At 36.2% G+C, this 19,730-nt stretch overlaps 1 protein-coding gene across 2 annotated transcripts in view; it reads left to right on the forward strand.

The window, feature by feature from the left end:
* LOC115213008 overlaps positions 1 to 19,730 on the forward strand; it is a 54,222-nt gene that overhangs the window by 25,506 nt on the left and 8,986 nt on the right. For both annotated transcript variants that reach the window (XM_029781905.2, XM_036503890.1), the window contains exons 6-11: positions 2,499 to 2,593; positions 4,065 to 4,134; positions 6,899 to 6,923; positions 7,752 to 8,156; positions 12,656 to 12,968; positions 14,069 to 14,321. In XM_029781905.2, the coding sequence (XP_029637765.1) occupies positions 2,499 to 2,593; positions 4,065 to 4,134; positions 6,899 to 6,923; positions 7,752 to 8,156; positions 12,656 to 12,968; positions 14,069 to 14,321 (1,161 nt within the window). The remainder of the gene's footprint in view (positions 1 to 2,498; positions 2,594 to 4,064; positions 4,135 to 6,898; positions 6,924 to 7,751; positions 8,157 to 12,655; positions 12,969 to 14,068; positions 14,322 to 19,730) is intronic.

Below are 19,730 nucleotides of genomic sequence, written 5' to 3' on the forward strand. Positions count from 1 at the left end.
GCACCCACTACACTCTCAGAGTGGTTGGCGTTAAGGACATCCAGCTGTAGAATCTCTGCCAGATCAAGATTGGAGCCTGGTGCAGCCATCTGGTTCGCCAGCCCTCAGTCAAATCGTCCAACCCATGCTAGCATGGAAAGCAGACGTTAAACGATGATGATGGGGATTAGGGAGTTTGAAGGGTTATGATACACACACTCCATTTTGTATAAGAACATGTTGGAATCTCCAGTTGAAGATGATGTATAAGTGTTCAGTTTTTACTAAACAACTTGCACGATGATTTATTTATAGTGATCAAATGTATGTTGTACATTAGCTCATTCCTTCCATCAAATCAACATTACCTGTACAGGTGCACAAGTGTGCCACATGTCATATGTGGAAATAATCATAGAGCAATGTGAAATGAAGTGTTTTGCTCAAGAACACAATGTACTACCCAATCCAGAAATCAAACTCATGATCTAGCAATCATATGTAAAACACCCTAACCACTAAGCCACTGCTTTTACATTTAAAAACATAGAGGGTATGTATTATTTAAAACACTTTACATTACCATTGACTAAGTTCAACAGCTTTAAGCTAAGGAATGTAAAAATTGGGATGGGCGTCTGAAAGAATTTCACAATGTACATCTGATACTTCAAATTCTGTTACAACTCATTACTAATCTTATGCATCAGTATTTGATCCAGTGATTGTTTTTCCATGTTTAGCTCTATTTGAAATTACTTCACTACAGCTGTAACTATACAAATTTTAGTAGAAGATGACTATGGTTTGTAAAAAGCACTTTTTGAAAACTGGTAAGGGTTGGCAACAGAAAGAGTATCCAACTATAAAAAAAAATCTATCTTAATAAACTATGGAACCCATGTAAACATGGAAAAGTGGACAGTAAAATGATGATGATGATGATATTAAGCTGTAGTGAAAGCTTCACAACCCACTGAATACTACTGAAGAATTCCAGCAAGGACCACCTTTTTCCAAGGATAAGCTTAAGTCAGCAATGCAAATTAAAAGATTAATAATATTCCCTCTGTTTATAATAGGGAATTGTTTCTGCCCATTATCTCACTGACGGATGGCCTTAGGACACCAAATGTTCCAGACAAGATGACAGAAGACCAAGATAACTGGTGCTTTGCTGTACTCAAGAAGACCCATACTCCTCAGTAGAAGTTGTGAGGTCCCCCCCCCCACAACACACACAAATCGCCTGGTGAAGCCAATTGGCATGCAAGAGTCCTGTGCTGGTGTCCCATAAAAGCATTCATGTAGTGTCACATAAAACCACCCATCACACTTTGTAAAGTGTTTGGCATTAGGAAGGGCATCCAACCATAGAAACCATGCCAAATCATACGGGAGCCTGGTGCAGCTCTCCAGCTTTGCTAGCTCTGGTCAAACCATTCAACTCATACCAGCATGAACAACATACGTTAAATGATGATGATGATAATGTATGTATGTATGTATGTATGTATGTATGTATGTATGTATGTAAATACTAAAATTGATAAAAAGTAACAACAAAAGAATGAGACCACGATATTAGAGAAATTGAGGATTATTTATATATGTTATAATTGAGAACAAACAGTAAAAGGTTGTCATTATAGTACTCAGAATTTCAAATGTTGGAACGAAGAGCTATGATTCATTCTCGTCAGGTATTAATGACAACAAACACTATGAAAAAAAAACCCATTGAATGAAAAGGGAAATAATTCTAATAGGTGACAAAAAAAAAATATATGCAACTATATTTTCACAATACATAGACATAAAACCTCCTGCATTTATGTCTACACTAGCAGTATCGCCCGGCGTTGCTCGGGTTTGTAAGGGAAATAACTATAAAGCATTTTTAGAGAGTTATAGCCAAAAAATAGCAAAAAAATGGGAAAAAAAAATTATGGTAAATTTCTTTTGATAGTTAAAAAGGTCGAGTTGCGTCCCCTAGACCATCTGTGGTTTGTGTTTCTGATTGTCGACCCCATGTCGAATTTATCGATCTTTTTCAGAACTGGGGGAACTTTTCAAAATTTTCGCTGTGTTAGTTTTGAATTATGACATTGGGCTATGTGTGTGTCAAGTTTCATCAGAATCGGTTGAAAGCCGTGGTCAGGGTGAGGGTACAACCAAACAGACACACAGAAACACACACAGACAAACTGCCGTTTATATAGAGAGAGATACATATACACTCACACAACCTTTTACCGTTTATTCTAAATTATAACATATATATATATATACATATACTACAATGGGTCTCTCAGTTTCCATCAACCAAATCCACTTACAAGGCTTTGACCAAGAGCTGCATAAAAAGATTTGCCCAAGATGCAACACTGTAGAATTGAACCCCAAACCATTTGGTTGGGAAGCAAATTCTTAACCACACGGCCACACCTTCTCCTACATATATGTTTGATAAAAGAAATAATAATCTAAAATGCAACTCTTTTCTACATACTTTTCAGACAGACTTCTCAATATTTATGGAAGTTGTTACACTGCTGGAAACAAGCCAACGATGGGCTGGGGTACTTGGAGGATGTGTACTGTTTAAGAACAAGTAAATATTTCAGTTACTATTCAGTTTTTTGTATTACACATATATATGAGTTGTGTAAATTTATGTAAATTTTATGTTGACAATGTTAAGAATAGCTTCAATGTTTGAACAAAGACTTGTGTAGTAGTTATTATATTGTGCTCATAAGCTGTATTAAATAGCCAACCTTTGGACAAAAGTAAAGTGTGATAACACCAAAAAGAGTTGAGTGAGATTGCTGTAGAAAGTGGAAAATCCAAAGACTCCAAAGTGTCTTTCTTCAAGGAAAAGATGCAGAGGGGCTTTGCTTGGAATATATTTTCTGCTCTGCATGGCAAGTTCACCGTACACTTCTTGTTAATTTTACTGAAATACATAATTTTGTGGGGATAATGCAGAATCATACCTCTCCTGGAAGAATGCATTTTTTTGAAAAAATGTTTTTAGATTCTTGCGTTTTAGATGTTGGAGATTATGTATAAGGAAAAAAAAATCTTTTTTTAATTCCCCCCGATTTTTTTTACAGTGGGTTCCTATGTTTTCAATGACAGATTCCGAATATGCAAAAAACCATGTTTTCAAAGTTTTAAATTCAATAAGCATATATATATATATATATATATATATGTGTGTGTGTGTGTGTGCGCGTGTATAAAGTGATAGATAGATATGAATAAATAGATAAGGATAAATAGAGAGACAAATAAATAGATGGATGAAAAAATTCAAAATTTAAAATTGGGGGAGAGGGTGAAATTTGAGCTCCTTATTAAACATACTAATGTTTGTTTCATGTAAAATGGTATACATTTAATTCACATTTAATTATTTGGCACATAAAAAGCACCATCTGAATGTGGTCATTGCCATCCCCCTCACCCTGACTGGCAGTATTTCTTCTGCCGTTACGTTCTGAGTTCAAATTCTGCCAAGGTCGATTTTGCCTTTCATCCTTTTGGGGTCGATAAAGTAGGAGTTATGCACTGGGGTCGATATAATCGATTTAATGCCTTTGTCTGTCCATGTTTGTCCCCTTTTATGTTTAGCCCCTTGTGGGCAATAAAGAAATAGGAAACTGAAAGAAGTCTGTTATATATATATATATATATATATATATATATAATTTATTATGTGTGTGTGTCTGCGTTTGTCCTTCTCACCATTTTTTGACAACTGATGCTGGTGTATTTATGACCCTATAACACAGTGTTTTGGCAAAAGAGACCAATAGAATAAGTACTAGGCTTACAAAGAATAAGTCCTGGGGTTGAATTCTTTGACTAAAACCCTTGATGGTGCTGCTCCAGCATGGCCATAGTCAAATGACTGAAACAAGTAAAAGAATAAAAATATTTTTAAAATATACACAAATCTATTAATGTGCCTAACTTCTGTGCAGATGTTAAATTATAAAATTATATAATTACTAAGAAAAATATATTTACATACTCAAAATTCTGTCAAATGAAAACTATCTTTTTATCTTTTACAGAGTGGTGTACTCACAACTTCCTCTCCAACTAACCAGAACACTTGCTGCGATTCATGCAGATCTACACAATGTAAGTTCACAGGCTTTTCTAACATTGACTTTTTCTTTCTAGGTGCAGGCATGGCTTTGTGGTTAAGAAGCTATCTTTACATTCATAGGGTTTCAGGTTCAGTCCCACTGCTTGCCACCTTTGGCAAGTGTCTTGTACTATAGCCCTGAGCTGACCAATGCCTTGTGAGTAGATTTGGTAAGCAAAAACCCATGTCTATATATATGTATATAGATAGATAGATAGATAGATAGTTAGAAAAAAAAAGATTAAAAAATCCAGGTAGATATCAATAAAGCACTCAGTTTTAAAAGAATTTGGTTAACAATATCCAACAATCAGACACTAGTAAATGTAAGTAGAATACACATCCAAGGTAAATCCTCATGTATGACAAGCAGATCTAAACATCATTTTGAAGAATTTCAAGAAATTCAGAGTATTTGATAACAAAAAAATGTGTATAGATAAAATCACATCTTTAATTGTAGAATTCCCGTTCCAAAGCTGATTCTTTTTTTATATTGTATTAACATATTTAGACATAGAAAATATAATTAAAATTAGTATTTCCAAAAATATGTGTTAACACATTTCCAAGGTGATCCAAAATTTGTGTTAACATATATTTTTCGAAATATTAATTTCAAGAGTATTTTCTATATTCATATATGTTAATGCAATAGAAACAATTGTTGGCTTTATAAGGTGAATTTCTGCAATTAAGGTATGATTTTCTTTCTGTATTTTTTTGTTTTATATATATACGTAATTATGTGTCTTTGTGCTTGTGTCTGCCTTCCCAATCCACCATTTGAAAACCAGTGTTAGTTTGTTTTAGATCCCTTTAACCTAGTGGTTTGGCAAAAAAGACTGATAGAATATGTACCAAGCTTAAAAAAATAAGAACTGGGGTCAGTCTGTTCAACTATAAAAGGTGTTGCCCCAACATGGCCACAGTCCAATGATTGAATAAGTTGACCAATGTTTCAGAAGTGAAATTTAGTAGAGACTGTTCTGAATTTCATTGCATGTGTTTGTGTGTATGTAATATTATATATCATAAGCATCATTGTTTTAACAACCTCTTTTTCTATGCTTGCATGGGTCAGATGAAATTTGACATGGCAGAATTTTTTAATGGCCAGATGCTCTCCCTACTCCCAACCTTTGTTGTTTTCAAGTAAGATAATATTTTCCCCGAGTTCTTCAAACAAAAACCAGCTCAAATTCCATGTAGATTATTGTTATCCACTCTGCTTCAAGTTAAATGATCAATTGATTTCATTAATATAATGCAATAACATTTTCCCTTGATGGTCCACTGTAGTTCAGCAGTCAATTGCATTTGCAACATCCAATGCAGAAGTTCCAAACAATCACACTGGTGAAACATACAAAGAGAAACAAATGCTATAAACTTGGGTGCGTGTCATAATTTCACACATATATATACATATGGCAATCTCTATCCTACTTAATGTTGTATAATGACAGCACTGTATTGTGATTTTAGCATGTGCTTGTGCCACATCATCAGTAAGGCATCTACTGACTGCAAGCTGGCCAAAGGTGCCATGCATTGTAATTGAACCCAGAACCATGTAGTTTGGAAGTAAACTTATTACAACACAGTCACACTGGTATTTGCAGCTATATGTGTGTGTGTGTGATGGGCCTCCATGCCGGTGGCATGTAAAAAGCACCATCCGATCGTGGCCATTGCCAGCCTTACCTGGTCCCATGCCAGTGGCACGTAAAAAGCACCATGCAATTGTGGCCGTTTGCTAGCCTCGTCTGACACGTAAAAAGCACTCACTACACTCACGGAGTGGTTGGCGTTAGGAAGGGCATCTAGCTGTAGAAACATTGCCAGATCAGACTGGGCCTGGTGCAGCCTTCTGGCTTCCCAGACCCCAGTTGAACCGTCCAACCCATGCTAGCATGGAAAGCGGACGCTAAATGATGATGATGATGATATATATATTTCTTCAAACATCCAAAATGACGAGACCCCTCTGTCACGAGAACTGGTTTCTGTACAATGTCCCTTGAAAAGCTAATTTAAATAGCAAAAACCAGTTGGATTTCATGCCATCCATATAATATGTATATATTTAATAATAATAATAATTGCGTACAGTGCTCAGGTGCACTACAACTCATCTAAAGTGTATATATAATCAGGTGTAGTTTCGACGGATTTCGGGAAGCATGAGGGCCTTAAAGGATGCAGTGTCATGGCAGTCAACAACTGATGCAGGCAGTTTATTCCACGCTTCAGCAACCCTGAGCGTGAAAAGATATTAAACTGTATGAAACAAAGGCATTACTCTTCCACATTTTATATTTTTTTCCACATGTTTTCAACTATATATGTGTGTGTGTTACTGAAAGATACACACATTAGTAAGAAATTGGGCATCAAACAAAAGTAGTTTATAATCTTTGTTTTGTCCAAGTTGTGCAGACACTCCCTTATTCTCATCATTAGATATGAATTCAGCTTTTGATTGGCTTGTTGGCTTTATATCCAACAATGCTGCTGTTGTTTACTGTTGTGTAATAGAATATAAATTGAAATAAATATTTATTTAGAAAATGTAATTTGAATATTTTCTTTGTAAATTTTTATGATTATTCTGAAATATTGTTTTAAAAATTCTATGAATTTCCTCCTGTGGCATATATAGATTTTATATCAATAAATATTAATAAAAATGTTACTTTTTTTTTTGTTTAAACTATTTATTTTCTTTATAAATATATTTTCTATTTATTTCAGCTTGAGAGTGAATCAGTTGATATAGGTTCGTTTATTGCTTTTACTTACTGCAAACACTTTTCTTGTTCAAATGTAGTTCTGAGTTCAAATTTTACTGTAGATATCACATTTTCATGGAAGTTACTAATGAAGGTTTGAACTTATATAATGAAATTATAATGTACTTTGTTGCATCATCAGTCATGTTTTAACTTTCTAATAACACAATGTCTTAGTCACATTTTACCCTTGACAAAGATTGTCTTTGGTTTCAATTGTTTTGCTTCTAAGAAAAAGCAGGTCTCCTTTCAACGCCCAACTCTGCCCTAGCATTCCCTAGTGTTCCTTTGTGATACACAGTGTCTCCAAGGAGAAACTGCCGTCCTAGTTAAGAACCACATGTAATGGAATGAAAGATGCATGGGCACATGAGACACACCCTCATTTCAGCAGTGCATATTCAGAGAAAGGAAATCTTTTAATGCATTAAAGCATTTGATATTTAAAGCAACTTAGGGTGGCAAGCTGACAGAATTAATAGCACACTGGCAAAGTGCATAGCTGCATTTTCATCCATTTTCACATTCTTGGTTCAGATTCTACTGAGGTTGACTTTGCCTTTCATCCTTTCAGGGTCGATAAAATAAGTACCATTTAAACACTGTGGTTGATGTAATTGACTTACCCCTCCCTTATAATTGCTGGTCTTGTGCCAAAATTTAAAGTTATTATTTAAAGCAGCTTGGCATATAGGACCCAGGGTGATTTTTGTGACCTTTTTCGGAAAAAAAAAAGTACATCTTAAATACCATCAAATATAGCTGATTCTTTTCCATTTGTTCATTAAAGAATTTTAATATGGCTCTTTCAACAGGTTCTGTTCCAGAAGGTGGGAGCTTGACAAAGCTATATGTATCTTCTGATATCTATACAAAACTTTATGAAACAACACTACTTCCTAATTCTCAACAATGCAATGATTCTAGAAGATTTTCTGTCACAACTGCTGCATCAATTGCTAATATAGCAGAGATTAGTTCAGCATCCAAACCACTGATTAAATCAGCTTTGAGGCCCTCAAAGAGTTTAGAAGTAAAAACATCAGAAAGTGAGACTGACGATGACCTTTTGGTGAGAGATGACAGTGTGGAATCTGATGACAAAGAATCTGCTGCGAAGGCCCTTGCTGAGCAGACAAAAGCCCGGGCTGCCTATTTCACTCTCATTTCAGATTCTACCCTTGATTCTGATACTATACATTCAAGGACTTCTCTGAAAGGTATTTGCAAACATTCATTCTCCTTTTTTTTTAATTGCAAAATAAATCAAAACACATTTCTTTTTTTACAAAGATTGGTCTTATGCTTGGTCATTCATCCATTCACTTAATATTCATTTTCCATGCTAGTATGGGTTGGGCAGTCTTGTATTGAAGCATTATTTTACAACTGGATGCCCTTCCTCTCACAAACCCTTACCTGTTTTTCCAGGTAATGGATTTTTTAATCCACTTATTTTTAAACATGCAGAATTACAGATGTATTTGATAAAGGACAGGCAATGTGAAGTTATTTTGTTTTACTCAAATTGTTTCATATGAAGATGCAGAATGTAAACATTCACACACGTGCGCGTGCGCAGAGAGAGAGAGAGAGAGAGAGAGACACACACACACACACACACACACACACACAACACACACACACACACACACACCACACACACACACACTCTCTCTCTCTCTCTCTCTCTCTCTCTCTCTCTTTTCCTCTTTTCTGTTTGTTTCTCTTCCTGCAAGAAATCAACTGTGAGCTTTCATACTAATTGCTCTCGCAGGGGGCATTAATTAATTGACCCAGAACTATAGTAGAAGTCACTTGCCCAACATGTTATGCAGTGAGCTAGAGCTCAAAAAACAAACTCCATACATGCAGACATGGCCTTTCCTAATATAAAATAATTCATGATTACTTCCAGCTTCATAATTAAACTGTGATGTAATTAAGCTATTATGATTGTATAAAATTACTGCACCACCAGCTTTATTAGTCATATGTTGCTGCAGTAGAATGTTTTTCCTCTGTTATTGTCTGTTACCATATTTCCAACATACAAGTTGATTCCATTCAAACATTGTTACCATCATTCTAAATCCTGTTGCATTTCACATGGAATTTTTTGGTCCTTCAAAGTCATCTTTGTCAGCCTGCCATTTTTGATTGTAGATTTTGGTTTGAAAAATTCAACTTCCATTCTAGAAAATCTGGGTAATATTTTAAGGTTTTTTCTTTTCTTCAGCTACTACGATAATAATAAAAATGCCAGTTGTATTTGTTGATTTAGGAAGTTGAAATTTGGTACTGGACATTACCATTAATTCTGACCATGATATTTTTAATTATCAACTAGCCATTTAACAGTGAAATACTGTTGTTAAGATGTAAAGGCTTATATGAATTACAGGATGTTACATGTAATTAAGTCAGAGCTGATATATGATCAAAGATTTTCTAGTTATGACCATCCCAATTATTTTCTTAGGTTTTGAATATTAAGAGTGCATTATTCAAAGTGTCTCTCCCTTTTCAAATTGTTAAGAGGATTTAGTTACAGTTTCTAACAGGATGAATACCTGCATAGAAACTCTTTCATTGGTTTGGATAAATACAAATAATATTTTGTATTAGATTTCACCATCTATTAGTCTTTTTTGTTAAGAGAGTGTTGTATAAAATACTTTGCAGTATTTATTCCAGCTCTCTGCACCATGTGTTCAAATCTTATTGAGGTCACTTTGGCCTTTCATTATCCCCAGGTTGGTATTTAAAGTTTCAATTCTTCATTTCTCACTTATTTCAAAAATATCTCTGGAATATATTAGCCAATTCAGATGTGGAGAAGGAAGGGTTCCGCTTGTTCATCATAATCCTCCGGGCAATAACAGAGATGGGCTGCTCCTGGGAACCCCTTTATGCTGATGACCTTCTTAAAGCTGAATCACTACCAGAAATAGAGAAGAAATTTCAGACATAGAAACAAGGTCTAGAATCAAAGGGCCTTGGAGTCGATCTAGCAAAAACCAAGACCTTAATAAGTAGGAGAGCAGACAAATCACAAATCCCTTCTGGTAGATGGCCCTGCTCAATCTGTAGAAAAGGCATTGGTAGAAACTCTATAAGATGTACCCAGTATAAGCTATGGACATGTAAGAGGTACAGCAATATCAGAGGAAGGTTAACAGGGAAAACAGTTTTTGTGTGTGGAAAGTGCACAGGTACAATAAACACTAAAAATATACAGAAAATAGACTCCATCACATGCCAGTGGGGAAAACTAGAAGTAGACAATAGCTTCTGTTACTTGGGTGACCAAGTCAGTTGCAGGGGTGGACGCTCTGAGAGCATAGCTGTTCGAATAAGAAGAGGCTAGACAAAATTCAGAGAGCTCCTACTTCTGCTGGTAACAAAAGGTCTCTCTCTCACAGTGAAAGGCAGATTGTATAATGCCTGCGTGTGAACAGCCATACTACACGACTGTGAAGTATGGGCTGTAACAGCTGAGGACATTTGTAGGCTTATAAGAAATGAAGGTAGTATGCTTCACTGGATGTGTAATGTCAATGTGCATGCACGGCAGAATGTAAGCATCCTGAGATAAAAGTTGGGCATTGGATGCATCAGATGTGGTGTGCAAGAGAGATGACTGCACTGCTTTGGTCATGTGATCCATATGGGAAAAGACAGCTGTATGAAGAAGTGCCACACTCTCTAATAGTGGCAGGAACCTGTGGAAAAGGTAGACCCAGGAAAACACAGGATGAAGTGGTTAAGCATAATCTTTGAATATTGGGCCTCACAGAGCCAATGGCAAGTGACTGAGACCTTTTGCAATATATTGTGCTGAGAAGAACTGTTAAGCCAAGTGAGATTGTTGTCATGGCCAATGCCACTGTCGTGTAACTAGCATATGAAAAGCACCCTTCAAACGTTGGGCAACATGCTGTGCTTGAGAAGAACCATCAAGCCAAGTGAAATCATAATCATAGCTGAAGCCAGTTCTGTCTGACTGGCAACAATGCCAGTGACATGTAAAAAGTGCTGTTTAACTGTTAGGCCTCATGGAGGCAGTGACAGGTGACTGAAACCTTAGGCAATATACTGTTCTCGTAAAGACCTGTCAAGCCAAGTGAGATTGTAGCCATGGACAATGCACAGTGTCATGTCAGTGGCACATAAAAATCCCCCACTACACTCTTGGAGTGGTTGGCATTAGGAAGGGCATCCAACTGTAGAAACCATGCCAAATCAGAGTTGAACCTGGTGCAGCTCTTCAGCTCACCGTCTAACCCCTACCAGCATGGAAAGCAGATGTTAAATGATGATGATGATGATCTCTGTAGAATCGTTATTCATTTTCTCTATCTTTCCACTTCATGCCAGCTGGTACAGAAGGCCTCTACTCTCTCACCCTGCTCTCTCTCTCTCACCTCCCTTTCTCTCTCTCACTCCCTGTCTCTCTCTCACCCCCTCTCTCTTTCATAGCCTTCTTTCTCTCTCTCTCACCCCTTCTATATCTCACCCCCCTCTCTCTCTCACTCTCCATTCTGCCTGTTGATGGCTTTGGTTTGCACCTGGTTCCACATTCCTTCTCCTTCCAGTTTAGGAATAATTGCCTTTCCTAGGTGCCATAGATTTTTCTAAGTGTTTGAAGTTTCTTTAATCTGGAGTTTTTTCTGGGATCAGATAACACAACCAATACCCAGTCCTCTCTTAATTAATAGGAGTGCTGTATACAGATTTGAAACTTGAGTTTCCTTCTCTTATCAAGTTTTATGACACCTCCATCTAACCAATGTAGTCTGTAACTCCTCACAAAACAGGATGCTGAAAACTAGCCTTAACATCACATGAGTCATTTGCACATGTGTCACATCAATCATGGCCTAAGTTGTTGGCTACTCTGCTCTGTCCTGAAGGTACACCCATATTAACCTTTTAGCATTTAAACCGGCCATATCTGGCCAAAATATTCTACATGTTTTATGTTCAAATTGGCCAAATCCAGTTTCTAACAGCTCTCATACGATGTCATACTAAAAGCAAACAATCACTTCATTGAAATCTCAAAGTGACAAGACAATGCATGATTAATTCAAAAGAATGTGAAGAAATAAATATTATATTTAACAGAATAATCTGAATGCTAAAGGGTTAAGGTTATACGGATGTGTGACTACAGAGTTCACTCCAGCCTAGGGATGCACTGAGTACCTTAAACTAGAAGACTTTGGCAGAGCTTTTTCATTTTACTAAAGTTTTTTTAATAATTTTTGTTTTGTTTTCCTTTGTAATTCTATGACTGATTAGTTTTACATAATTACTTATCAGTTTATTATTCTATGCACTGCACTTTAAAGTTGAGCTATTTATAATTGCAGCGTGGAAGGTGTTTGTAAGCCATTTAAGAAACACAAAAGCCGTTCGATTCACTTCAACATTTAAGTTTAATTTGTCAAAATATTTTCGTCGCTTTAAGACCGCGACCTGTTCACTGACAAAAATCCATGCCATTGAACAGGTCGTGGTCTTAAAGCGACGAAAATATTTTGACAAATTAAACTTAAATGTTGAAGTGAATGGAACGGCTTTTGTGTGTTTCTTAAATGGCTTACAAACACCTTCCACACTGCAATTGTTTTCGTTTCAGCACATGATCTCAGATCAAATCACTTGCTATGCAAGTACATCTCCGTATTTATAATTGTTATCTATTTATCAGATCTACAACATTTGCGTACAGCTAGTATTAGTCTGGACGTTGGAGAAACATGGCCTGTTATTAATGTACGTGTGAACAGCAAATATGAAGAGGATGATGCTGCGCTGGAAGAAGAAAAGCCTGATTTGCAGAGAAAAAATTCAAAACCTCAGAGTCCAAAAGATAACACAGATGAAAAACTACTAATTCAATTCAAAAATCGACCAGCTAGTATCAGCCAAGCAGAAGAAATTACTGCAAGTAAAATAAAGTCTTCAAATAAGAAAGTATACACTTCTGATTCTTCTGCTGAGGAGACAAGAGATACATCAAAGTAGAGTATGCCTTTCTGTTTTATTTATTTTCATTTATCATTATTTGTTCATTGCTATTTAATGTTTGGTTTTTCCAAGTTAGCATGGGTTGGGGTGGATAGTAACATATTCCAGGCAGATTTTACTGCTGAAAGGTTTTTCTCATACCTGTCTGAATGATCTTCTATAGAACCTAGCTGATCAAAGAGTCTGCAGAAGTTCGCCATTACCTTCTGCCAGAGCCACGTGGAACTTAGGTGTTTCGCTCATAAACACAAACATCACCCGGTCTGAGATTCGAACCTGCGATACCTCGACTGCGAGTCTGCTGCTCTAACCACTAGGCCATGTGCCTCCACATATGTATATATGTGTATGTAAAACAATTTTCGTTCGTAATGAGATAAAAAAACCAAGGCTGTGTAGATTTTAAATCATTTATAGATAGGTCTTACAGCTGTTTCCAGGATATTTATTATATCCCTTCATTGGAGACAGTGTGAGAGAATGATTAAGTAATAGTTGATTTAGATAAGATACAAAGAGAGTGAGGTGGAGGAAAGAAACTAGATGTGAGATATGTAGGGATATTGTATTTATAGATCCAAATTTTTTAGGCAGAATGGTTTACGTATAAGATTCCAATACCTTATGAGTAAAATCCAATAGTATATAAAATTGGTCATTCTAAGTATAGAGTTTATACACAGTGTTATTGAATCAAGGGTTTTATATATATATATATATATATATATATATATATATATATATACTTACATATGTGCGTGTGTATATATATATATATTTACACATACATATGTATATATGCATATATATATATATATACACATATATATACATACATATGTATATATGTATGTATATATGCATATATATATATACACACACATATATATACATACATATGTATATATGTGTATATATATGTGTGTGTGTGTATGCATGTGTATATATATATGTATATTTATTCTTATGTTTATATATATGTATGTATATGTGGGACTATTTTTGTCTGTGTATATGTATGCATTAGAAAGAATAGTTGTTTAATGATAATATATTTTTTTCTTTCCGTGTGAATGGTTTCTTTTCCATGTAGTGCCCTAGCTGCAGACGGTTGTTCATTAAATGATGAAAATGCCATGTATGGCTCCATGTTGTCCCTTTTGTCAAAGCAAAGTGGAAAGAACAGCATCAAACCAGCATTCGTTCCAAAGCCAAGTCTGCCTGAATGTTCTACTTGTATCGGAGATGAATGTGACTTGATTCTCTATGTGCAGAATAACTCTGAGAGCTCTTCTATGTTATTGATGGAGCCTTCTGTTTGTAACATGGAGATGATACAGACATTGGTAAGTATTGTTGTTTTTATGTACGAATAACTAAGGTGTGTTTATGATAAATTTTTAGATGTGTCATTGTGACATTTATAAAATAACTGCGTATGTGGTTGTTTTCTATCAGCTGTGTCAGTATTTATGCATGCAGGATGTAAATAGACTGAATGATACTGAAATGTGAGTGTACATGTTACATCTTGTCTAATTACTGAGACCCATACATAAACTATTTTTAAGAAAGCAAAACATCAACATGTGATCATTGATCATGGTAGTAGGAATCAATAACTGCAAAGAATAAACACGAATAACTAATAGAAATGTAAAAATGGGCTGTGACAGAAAATATTATCCCCATTGTTTAATGTCCGCTTTCCATGCTAGCATGGGTTGGATGATTTTGACTGAGGGCTGGTGAACCAGAAGGCTGCACCAGGCTCTAATCTTGATCTGGCAGAGTTTCTACAGCTGGATACCCTTCATAATGCCAACCACTCCAAGAGTGTAGTGGGTGCTTTTTACATGCTACCCGCACGAGGGCCAGTCAGGCGGTACTGGCAACGACCTCGCTCGAATGATTTTACACATGTCACCGGCACAGGTGCCAGTAAGGTGATGCTGGTAACAATCACACTCGAATAGTGCCTTTTACATGCCACCGGCATGGAAGCCAGTTAGCCGCTCTGGCAACGATCACGCTCAGATGGTGCTATTGGCACCCTACTAGCACGGGCACAAGTGCCAGTAAGGCAACGCTGGTAACAATCACACTCAAATGGTGCCTTTTATGTGCCACTGGCACGGAAGCCAGTTAGCCACTTGTATAATAAATTGATGAGGAGTGTGCAGGAGATATATATATATATATATATTACTGTTAGCTTCTAGAACAGTGATACTAAAGTTTAGATAGTTTGAATTGCCAAGTTGATAGGATACTGGGGAGTCAACTGTGACATTTATGTTTCTCTCCTGTGAGTGGCATAGCACTGTGACCTTCACTTATTGACTTGACTTTCTCCCTTGTTCTTGACTCTGGGCTGTCATTTTTGCATCTTTCCAGTTCAAGCCCTGCTTCAGTATCCCCACCTCCATCTAGTTTTGGGGTGTCCTCTCTTGCCATGTGGGTTCCAAGTCAGGGCCTGAAATATATTTTCCAAAGGGTACGGAATCCCTCTCCTAGGTCTTGTTGTTCTATAACTTCACTGTTTTCTAGATAGGAGTGTTGACTCTAATGAACACCATTTTCTACCCCTGAGAAAATGTCCCAATTTTGTCTGGCCTCTATTCTTTGACCTGTCCAGCATGTGAGGCTTTAGCAGGAGCTTGCACTCTAGTGGCGTAGCTCTTAGGTTCATTGAAACACACAAGGATGACACTATCACAAGGACTGGACTATGTGTTAGGTCTAAGGTGTGATAATACAGTACTAGGTGTGATCATAAAGTATCGTGTCTGGTACTATAAAAAGAAAACTACAATATTAATTCAGCATTCAATCTCTTTTGAAGTAGTCTTCTTCTGAAGAGACACACTTTTCCCAGCATCATTTCCATTGATGGAAGCATTCCTGGAACTCCAGTTTCTGGGATAGGAAGCAGCTGCCTCATTGCATTCTTTTGGATTTCTTCAATGTCTTGAAATCTTGTTCTTTTCAAGTGGTATTTAGTTTTTGGAAAGATTCTTGGTCATAATAATCAAGCCATGTCTTTTTCCATGAACACACACACACACACACACACACACACACTCTCTCTCTCTCTGTATATATATATATATTATGTATTATAATTATTATTATATATATATAAAATCCTTTGTATCATTTGACAGAGTAAGTTATAAATAGTTTCACTATGTGTGTATATATATATATATATATATATATATATATATATATATATATACGTTATATAATTAGGGTTCAGTAAAATAATTTACTTTACCACACACCAAACTTTTAGAAATAGCAGCCAAAAAAATCTAGCTATTTCTTATACTCTAATTAATTTTACCCTTTTATTATTGATTATATATATATATATATTTGAATTTTCTCTGACTCCTCAGATTTTTTGAATGCTGGACTACTGGTTTTAAATTGATATTAAAATTAATATTAATTTATCTCCCTCAATTTTTAAATATTTAAATATATATATATATACATATATATCATCATCATCGTCATCATCGTTTAACGTCCGTTCTCCATGCTAGCATGGGTTGGACGGTTCGACCGGGGATCTGGGAAGCCAGAAGGCTGCACCAGGCTCCAGTCTTATCTGGCAGTGTTTCTACAGCTGGATGCCCTTCCTAACGCCAACCACTCCGTGAGTGTAGTGGGTGCTTTTTACGTGCCACCTGCACAGGTGCCAGGCGAGGCTGGCAGCGGCCACGGTCGGATTGGTGTATTTTATGTGCCACCGGCACAGAAGCCAGACGAGGCGGTGCTGGCATCGGCCACGAGTTGGATGGTGCTTTTACGTACCACCAGACCAGGGATCCTGGCTGGTTCAATTCGATTTCGATTTCGCTTGCCCCAACATGTCTTCGCAAGCAAGGGGGTTGGCATGGGTGCCTGTTGTACGGTCAGATTGGTGTATTTTGTATACACATGTATGTATGTTCCTTATGCATTCCAAAAATGAGTTGCTGATTTTGATGTTTGGGGTATCAAAAGATTCAGTAAGATTTCAGCTACCAACTAAACTATATTTTCATTCACATATTTGCATTACAAAAATTGGACATTATCATTTTTCGTTTAGTCACCTATTGTAAATGACATCTTTTACCACCACCACCACAATAATAATGATGCCACATTTTCTTATATGATTGTGTTTACGTGTTCATTATGTAGGCTAGGCCATCATCAATGTTCATTAATTTCCATAATTTTTAAAATTTTATTTACTTTTGTTTTAAAGTGAAAGTGAAAGATGTATGTATATGTATATATGTATGTTGTCATGTATACGTATGTTGTAATGTATACCTATGTTGTCATGTATACATATGTTGTCATGTATACATACGTTGTCATGTATACATACATATGCATACATCTTTTTTGTAGGTGCATGTGTGTGTGTGATTGAGTGAGTGAATGTGTGTGTCCTCATGTATGTATAAGTGGCACTCACTCTCATACATATAAGTGACACTCACTCTCTTTCAAACATACACACACATCTATTTCATATACATGTTCATACATCTTTCACTTTCTCCTATCTTTCACTTTAAATGAAAAATAAATAAATAAAAATAATTTACAGAAATTAACAAACAAAACAGCTGAACCGGATGACAGTTTGTTGACAACTTTGAGAGTTATAACAAAACATAGCCGCTTCTACCTAATAAACCATGTTTTTCACTCAACAACTCTTTTTTTACAACTAAAATAACCTCAGCAACTATCTGGGTCGCACAATTTTGAGGTCATCATCGCACAATATTTAAATTTGCTTTTAATGTTTCACTCTCGAATGATGTTTCACGCATGCATAGAATTCTAGTCAGACAAACATTTATGAACATGTACACATAAATATTGTATTAAAATAAGCCATAACCAAAAAAATTGCATTAAAAGACATCTGTTTCTCTATATGTTATGAGAAAATATAGTCTCTCTCTCTCACACAAAAAAGATGTTGGCATATGTTTAAAGTTAGGGTTACACCAAAAACGGGTGCTGCCTATTTATGCATGTGTATATGAAAGTTAATGTGTGTGTGAGAAAGAAAGAGTGAGTGCCACTTACACATACATGCAAAAAAATTCTTACATCATAGCACACACCTTCACTCGCTCACTCTCTTCTTCTCTCTCTCTCTCTCTCTCACACATGTCCATTTCATATACACGTACATCTTTCAATTTCTCCTCTCTTTTACTCTCTCCTATCACTTCAAAGCAAATGTTGCCTTTTCATTTTATCCTCTCTTTCAATTTCTGCTCTCTTCAAAGCATAAAGAAATTTCAAAGAATTTACGGAAATTAAAATTATAATCCCATATATGTTGAGCTGATGACTTTGGTTCTTCAAATGAAAGAATGCCATAAAATAACTTCCTTTGACACACACATGCACACAAACTCATACACACACTGTAACTAAAACTTCTGTATGAATTATGTTATTTCTTGCAGTGTGCACATGCAAATTTAAATATATATATACACATATGTATACATATGTACAGCTAGAAAGGCATAGGAAAAATTTCTTTAGACTTTTCAATAATTTAGGACTAAACATTACTATTGGTAAAGACTATCGTAAAGTGAATTTTCTTGTCACTACCTTTGGTCTTGATACTGGATTATTTGAACCATTCCATAAGCCAAATAATCATATTAAGTACATAAACGTATCATGCAACCATCCACCCTCGATTATACAGGGACTAGTTAAGAATATATCTACAAGAATCTCTAGATTATCTGTTAATAAAAAAATTTTCAAATCACATGCGACTTATTATAATGCTGCTCTAGCTAGGGCTGGGTACCATGAAAAATGTTAATATATACAAGAAGCTGGCATGTACAACACTGGTAATTCCTTTAACTGTGATACACATTGTATACCACTGCAACATCATGGTTTGAGAACCCACTCAGATAAAGAATACAGGCCAGAAAGAGTTGGTCATCTCAATGAGCTACCAATGAAAACTCATAGACACATGCAACATAATAATCCAAATGCTTCTTCCAATCCTGTTCAACACACTCGATCAAATAAGCCTAACAACAGATTCACCTTACTGGCACCTGTGCTGGTGGCATGTGTAAAAGGATTCGAGTGAGGTCATTGCCAGTACTGCCTGACTGGCCCCCGTGTCGGTGGCACATAAAAAGCACCAACTACACTCTTGGAGTGGTTGGCGTTAGGAAGGGCATCCAACTGTAGAAACTCTGCCAATCAAGATTGGAGCCTGGTGCAACCATCTGGTTCACCAGCCCTCAGTCAAAATCATCCAACCCATACTAGCATGGAAAGCGGATGTTGAATGATGAACGATGATGAACAGATATAGGAATCAGGGTGTCCTCGATCGGTTTGCATGTTTCAATCAAGGTCACTGGAAAATTTTTTGCTGCTTTGGACAAGTGTTTTCTTAAATTTAATCGGTATCATGCGATTTTTTAATTGACACACCATAAAGGTATCATACACCAACTTTACTAATTTAGAGCAGCTTATGCATCGCATAAACAATAGCAAAATGTGGGAAAGGTTCAATAATCCACCTACTGGATCTAGCGAACATTTGCATCTAAATACCAACCGAGGAGATGTAAACCACCATGATAAACACCAATTATGCTCAAGTTGTAGTAGTAGAAATACTTATGATATAGCTAACTTGGTAACAACACCGGTAAATGGAGTTGGGACTG

This window comes from Octopus sinensis, linkage group LG6 (genome assembly GCF_006345805.1).
Source record: "Octopus sinensis linkage group LG6, ASM634580v1, whole genome shotgun sequence".
NCBI lineage: Eukaryota > Metazoa > Mollusca > Cephalopoda > Octopoda > Octopodidae > Octopus > Octopus sinensis.